Source organism: Hydra viridissima, unplaced genomic scaffold (genome assembly GCF_058129835.1).
Source record: "Hydra viridissima isolate aposymbiotic clone 2 unplaced genomic scaffold, HvirCarnegie_v1 scaffold_12, whole genome shotgun sequence".
Taxonomy (NCBI): Eukaryota; Metazoa; Cnidaria; class Hydrozoa; order Anthoathecata; family Hydridae; genus Hydra; species Hydra viridissima.
In genome coordinates, this window is record NW_028324311.1 from 3,391,047 (window position 1) to 3,398,546 (window position 7,500).

Consider the following 7,500-nt stretch of genomic DNA (forward strand, 5'->3'; position numbering starts at 1 on the left):
ATGAAGGAAAAAGGGGGCTTATTTAGTTACTCTAATTTACATTTATAAGTAAATACAAATGTCTAAATTCAAATTTTTATTTAAAAAAAATAACAGTTTAAAAAGACGAAGATTTATAGAAATTGTCTATGATGAAGCCATAACGAGAGAAAAGCAAAAATGTGGAAATTATGTAATTAAAATTGCAATAGTAAACTAATTGTCGTTTAACTTAACTTAGTTGCTGAAATAAAATCATTATTTATTTTTCTTGCCAAAAGCTTCTTTTTTTTTTTTGTTTGTTTGTTAAATATTATCATAAAGATTCGGTACCTCGCAAAATATTCGTTGTAAATATTATTGGAAATATAGCAAGAATTTTTATTGATTTGGTATTAGACATTCTAAATTCTCACGCTCAAATTAGATTTTACTTTTAATAACAATTGATTGAACGCTAAAATTATTTCGATGTTTTTTTGAATTCATGCTAATGAGGTCTTAATTTAAGTGTTTGCCAAACTTCGCACTCGCATTACACTCAAACACATTCTTTACAACATATTTTTTACAGCTCTTCTGGCTTTAATCTACTTTGCACTTACGATCTCAATCAAGCTATAAATAATATATTCATTATAACAAACAACTAATGTAAAGTGTTGGAATCTGTGGATTGCTTACCGTACTAAAACTACTGTCAACAATTGACGATCCTTCAGAGCCATCATCGTAAAGAGTGTCATCGTTGCTTACATTAACACCAAGATCAGTAGGAGATATAGGCGAAACATTCTACAGCAACCAAAATTAATTTAAATTTATTAATATATTACTTCTTTTGGTTCTATTTAATAAATCTGTACAAATATTTTTTTCATCAAAGAGAACAAAGTCAAAACGTATTTAAAGTGAACTAACTGCAGAACTTGTCACAGGACAATAAATCTTGTTGAAAACATAAGTTTTACAAAAGTCTTTAGTAAAGCTTTTTTTTTTGGATTTAAAAAAAAAAAGCTAGGCACGTTAAGTATGACTTAAAATGGAAAAAACATACGCCCTGTGAAAATGAGAACGCAGCTTCTTCTGCGTTCAGCACAAGAAAAGAAACATTTACAAGGAGTAAGTCACATGAAATCTCCATTTTAACTTTTTTTTAAGTTGTGTACTACGAATAACCTGGATCCAAATACCATGGATAAAATGGATTGTATTTAAATCAAAGTTAACATGCAAGTTATTATGATTTCCTATATATATATATATATATATATATATATATATATATATATATATATATATATATATATATATATATATATACATATATATATATATATATATATATATATATATATAGGAAATCATAATAACTTGCATGTTAACTTTGATTTAAATACAATATATATATATATATATATATATATATATATATATATATATATATATGTATATATATGCAAATATTTGTCATAATGTCAAGTAATTTCTTACTTCATTCGGTATTTCTATCGTTCAAGAAACTTTTCCTTATGTTTTTTAACCAATCAAAATAGCTGCTGTTATTATTTTAGAATACGAGATTACTAATAAAATCTTTATTGTATAAGTTAAGAGTTAATGGGTCAAACTGTTTGCATCAAGTTGTTAGATGTTCGTTCTCTTACAGTCAGCAGTTTTCATAAAATATATATTTTTAAGATGTGGAAGCGAGAAAGATTAGGCAAGAAGTATTAAATTACACTTACCTCGTTTCTATTACTTCCCTCATGGGGATCCTCACTTCCATTTAGAGATGGTCGCCACTTTTCTTTTCTTTTTCTTATAAAGTTTGTAGCGCTAGACACAACTTTTGTTTTTTTCATGGTGTTCCCACGAATACCTTCGCTCATTCGTGCTATGATGCTTGGGTTCGACTGTCGATCTTTTGTTTTCGAGTTGACAGTTTCTTCAATAAAATTCTTTCCCTAACAACGACTATCAATTATAATAACAACCCTTTAAAACAGAAAAATGTTTAATTAACTAAATTTTTTGAGTTTTTCTTAAAAAAAATGTTTGGTATAAAAATTTTTCGCAAAAATAGCTGTAAGCCGAGGCGTAATAGAAAATTAAACAAATTCCTGCCACATAAACAAACTATTATATTGCGTTCTTTATTTTTAGACTGTTTATTTAGTAAATTATTCAAAGTTGGCCATTCACTCTTCAATCTCTCGGCAACTAACCTCACAAACAACTAAAAACTTTAAAAGAACTAAAGCCAAGACGAAGCGAATATCTAAAGTGTTAATTTCTTAACTTTGGAAATAAAGACAAAATCGTCAGCGTATGTAAACAAGTTGAACAAACAAGCACATGTTGAAGATCAAATACAAAATCCGTCTTTATAATTTAAAAAATGCAAGATGAGTATCGTTTTCCTTGCACATTTTATAAAACACCTAGCGATACAAAAAATTCATCTGCATGACATTAAATTAGAAAGAAACTTTTCTGGAAATTTTGACGGTGAGAATTCAACATGCTGTTGATTGGAATTCACGAATTTCATGATGAGAATTCAAAAAATGAATTGACTAAAGTTAAGAAATTTAATGATGAGAAATTACAAACTTGAAATTGAGCAATAAAACTTAACCAATCAAGTTTACCAAATTTAGCTGAACTTTTTTCTCTGAACTTTTTAAATAATGTTTGTTATCGAATGATTCAAGTACTGTTATAGAAGTTTCCTAGCTAAATAAACAAACGCAACTAATAGCAATTCGAGAAATTCTTTTATAAAATTTTTTTTTCTCATAAAACTTTTGTCTTGAATTTTGTTGTGTAATTTCTTCTTAAATTCTTTAATTGCGACATTTACATTTAAATATTAAAACATTTAGATAAAACCCGCAAAAAAACTTGAATAATTTCAAAAAACTTAAGAATAAACTTCACACCTCATCGCTTTGGCTTGTGACTATGGTGACATCTTCATTATTATTTTCGCTTGTCACGTCGTCAATGAAACCTTCGCTATTTTTTCTTGATTTCGTTAAAGTATTGCTTCTTGATCGAAGTGCATTCCTGGAATACGTACTCATTTTAACTTTTTTTTTCTCTCAAACATTGAACGAAAATTCACCTGAGTTGTGTGTTCTTTAAAAAATGTCTTGTTTAATTTACTATAAATCCACAAATCTTTTCATAATCACTGTTTTTATTATTTAGTGATACGATCTTGAGTTGACGAAACAGCGAGTGATGTTTAGGTTGTATATTCCGTTCGTCTAGTTAAAATAAGGGTTACAGCAATATATACTGAGAAGCAATTTTGCAGTTTTAAAATCTCTAAATTCTTTGTTGAAAAAATGTGAATTATAATATTTATAACAAAAATAATAATTATAGGAAAGTAAATATTTTTATCATAAAAGTTGTTAATAACATTATAATTTGTGTTAATAATTGTTATAAGTATTATTACAATTATCGTTAATACTATTATAATTTTTTAAAACGAATGCTGTAAACTTTTTTTTAATAAAGTTAATGGGAAAACTAAAACAAAATTTTTTTTTAAAATCAGTGTAAACGAAAAATTCTTTGAAACCTTCAGATTCTTAAAATTAATATCGCACACACATGCACATGCGCATGCGCATGCATGTACATGATATTGACATGTAAATATGCCTACTTGACTAATACTTTGTACCTTTTAATGCCGCACCTCTACAACCCCAATCCCACAGTCTGAAACGGCCACGTTTTAAAGTTATGTGAATAAATTTTGTAAGAAATCAGAAAGTAGAAAAAGCGAAAGAACTGGATTATCTGAATCATCATGATCACCATGGATGGTTCAGATAATCCAGCTCTTTCGCTTTATTTCGCTTTCATCCTGATCACCATGATCATTCTGATCACCATAATCATCCTGATCACCATGATCATCCTGATCACCATGATCATCCTGATCACCATGATCATCCTGATCACCATGATCATCCTGATCACCATGATCATCCTGATCACCATGATCATCCTGATCACCATGATCATCCTGATCACCATGATCATCCTGATCACCATGATCATCCTGATCACCATGATCATCCTGATCACCATGATCATCCTGATCACCATAATCATCCTGATCATCCTGATTATCCTGATCATCCTGATCATCCTGAGCATCCTGATCATCCTGATCATCTTGATCAGCACCGCTATATTTATTATCATTAAAACCTTGTCATTCTTGTACTTTTTTTATTTATATTTTGTATACTCAACAGAGAATTTAAATATAGCACCTTGCATTCCAAAAGCAATGCCTTTTAAGCAACTGTTTATTGGCCTAGCATTAACATTCGTTATTGCAGAAACTAAAATCATAAGGACTGGAACCCATGGTGAAGTTCATAGGCAGTATATTCGTTTGTTTTTGAGTATAACGCGTCAATATTCTTTTGTGAAAAATATAAAAGCTTTTGTGAAGAGTATAAAAGCTTTTGTGAAAAATATAAAAGTATTTGCGAAGAATATAAAAGCTTTTGTGAAGAATATAAAAGGGAATAATTTTTTATAAAAGCTTAACTTGCATTAAAAGATTATAAAATTTAAAAAGTTAAACACTCGAATAATGCACATTTCTTTGAAGCAGAAATGAGCGTTGTAAGTAACAATTTATAAGATAGTTTTTAAATGGTTAACTGAATTATGACATCAAATATGTAAATAAAATCGACATTAGAAATGTTTTTGACTTAACTTTTAACTTAAGATAAACGAGAAAATTTTTATAAAAAATGTAATAAGTTAAGAAAATCTTAAAAAGGTTATTCACAAAATCATGCAACTTTGTTTAAATTCTTAAATAAATATGATTAATGTATGATTACTAAAACTTTGTGCACGCTTTTTGAGATAAAAAAAACAAACCAAAAAAAAACATGAAACTTTAATTTACAAAATCAGATAGAGAATTTGTATTTGCTGTATTAAGGTATGTTACAAGCTTCAACAATAATACCTTCCAATGATTTTAAATCCTGCTAGTTTAAAATAACGCCTTGTGAAATTTGAAGCCATTAGAAATTCGTTGTTAAAAATAGAGACTAAGGTTTTAATACCAAAAAGAAGAGAAACCTCTAAATCTTTATTTAATTTTGGTAAAAAAAGATAAAGAAATTATACCCTTTTAAACTTTGCACAAAATATTAGTAATAATTCGTTTAGTAATAAAGTTTATAGCAATATTTCTGGCAAACAGTTGAAATCTTTATAGTGACCCATTAAACAAAATTCCCCTGCATAACAATCAACCTAAATGAAAAATAAATTTCAAAACGTTTGTCAGAGAAATTTATTTAATATTCTTTATGTTAATATTATTCAATATTATTTGCATTGTAAGATCTCATCAAACATTCAAAAATTAACTCTTTGGTTATTAATTTCGTTTAAATTTAAAGTATTTTTCATCTTGAATTTTCATTACGCAAGATTTATTTCGCTTTTTATTTTAATAGAACGTTACGCATGATCCCTTTCCGATCCGATATTGGGAAGTCTTCTGGTATACATGCATTGCAGTGTTTGGAATAATTGGGAATGGCGTCGTTATGATGGTTATACTGTTAAATAAAAAAATTAAAATTACCTCCTTTAATGTGATTATTTTTTCATTGGCAGTTACAGATTTTATGGCATCTATTGTTGGACTACCTAACTACGTTTTATCAACCAGCATGTTTAACCACCCCATTGGACAACAAGGCTATTGGCTGTGCAGAATGTTTACTGGATATGTCTGGCCATTTTTCTTTTTGGATGTATCGGTCTTTCTTCTTACCTATATAGCGCTCGAGAGACGGAAATCAATTTTGGATCCTCTTAGCATAGATCCTGACAAATCAATTAGGCCCACTCTAGTTAGAATTTTGTTGCTTGTGGTTGTTGCTTTTTTACTAGGATTACCAACAGTTTATGGCATGGTTTATGACATCGAAAAAAATATGGTCGGAAATTTTTGTAAATACAGATATTCTTTTGCCCAATCTCTTTTTATTTACTTTGCTGTATTCATTCTGGATACAATAATACCTGTCATCATTTTGCTTTTGAGTTTTCATCAAATCACCTCTTTGCTGAAAAAAACCAATATTCTTTTAAAGACCAGCATCGATTACGACTGTCAACGCAGTGAATTTAAAAAAACTTCCATAATTCTGGGAAGTAAATTTAAGACAATCCAAACGTTAAAAATGGTAAATTTTGCATTTTTTGCATGTATTGTGCCCAACCACTTACTCTATTTGCTCTCTCTAGCAGGTGTAAGTGGGTTACATTGGAACGGTGTTACCTCTCAAATTGGAGTGCTTATTCAACTTTCAAACTCTTTCGTGAACCCTTTTATCTATAGTATTCAAAGTACACAGTTTAAAAAAAATTTGTGGTTAGTGTATTACGAAATTCGAAGCGGTCACTCAAAGTATTACGAAAAATTTGTATGATAGCAGTATTTGTTTGGTTCAATTAAAAAAAAAAAAAAAAAAAGAATCTTCAGCTTGTAAAATTATATTTGTATTTAGCAGAAAAAATGTCAACGAAATACCATTCTTTTTAAACACAAAGAATAAGTTTTTAAAAAGAAATGGCATAATTTGTTTATATAAATTCATTCTTAGAATGCTGTTATTCAAAATTAAAAGACTAACGCTGTTATTCAAAAGACTATAGCGGTTAGAAATCTGAAGTCAAAAAGCAAATAGCCAGTCGTCGGAAAAATAAAATAATTTATTAAAGTTTTCCATTACAAATATGAGACATTGGATGCAAAAATATGAATATCGCTGAAGCTCAATAGAAAATTTTAAGCTATAAATTTTAAGCAACGAATAAACGAATCATGAGTGTATAAATTATATTAAGCAAAAATGTGTGGTCACAGTTGGGTACGGATTAAATTAAGTAATATGGAATTTTTGGACACGGAAGATTTTGTCAGTTTTAAATTATTTTTGTAAGCTGTTCTATGTGTGTCGAATACGTAAAAAAGGGCTTCTAAGAGCTTCTCTTAACATTTTGAAGACTGAAATGATGGAGCCATGCAGTGGTTTTTGTCAGAGAAGCAGAATTTTTTTCGGGTTATATTTAAAAAAAAAATTTCCATTTTAAAATCTGTTTTCATTTTTCATTTTTCATTTCAAATTTTTTTATTACATATGCGTCACGTGTTTCAACATAATTTTCATCATATTTTTCTTCATTGTAATAAAAATATTTTTTGTAAATAAATTTCAGTCCAATCTCATTTCAAATTCGAGGTATATCAAGTGGTATTGACTGAAAACCCGTTTTCTGTTTATTTGCCAACTGAAAACCCGTTTTCTGTTTATTTGCCAACTTTGAAAATATATAATGCAGTTCAAACTATTAGTTCTTGTTTAGCTTCAAATTTCGAATATTGGCATCTTTAAGACCGACGTTTTGAACGTATCTGAAAATTTCCTTTTCGAGTTACTGAGC

General features: G+C 28.6%; 2 protein-coding genes across 6 annotated transcripts in view; one reads left to right on the forward strand and one right to left on the reverse strand.

The window, feature by feature from the left end:
• The window catches only part of LOC145193738 (septin-7-like), a 35,045-nt gene that overhangs the window by 19,036 nt on the left and 8,509 nt on the right, over nt 1-7,500 (reverse strand). For all 5 annotated transcript variants that reach the window (XR_016445798.1, XM_090069344.1, XM_090069343.1 and 2 more), the window contains exons 2-4: nt 2,925-3,254; nt 1,728-1,946; nt 664-774 (exon numbers count right to left, since the gene is read on the reverse strand). Coding sequence is in view for 4 of the 5 variants with exons in the window: in XM_090069344.1 (XP_089925470.1) it covers nt 664-774; nt 1,728-1,946; nt 2,925-3,068 (474 nt within the window). In the remaining variant the exon portion in view is untranslated. The remainder of the gene's footprint in view (nt 1-663; nt 775-1,727; nt 1,947-2,924; nt 3,255-7,500) is intronic.
• Nucleotides 4,583-7,158, forward strand: LOC149880791 (adenosine receptor A3-like). Its single transcript, XM_090068795.1, has 2 exons — nt 4,583-4,644; nt 5,502-7,158. Exons 1-2 carry the CDS (start codon nt 4,636-4,638, stop codon nt 6,483-6,485), a joined length of 993 nt encoding a protein of 330 aa, XP_089924921.1. The 5' UTR covers nt 4,583-4,635; the 3' UTR covers nt 6,486-7,158.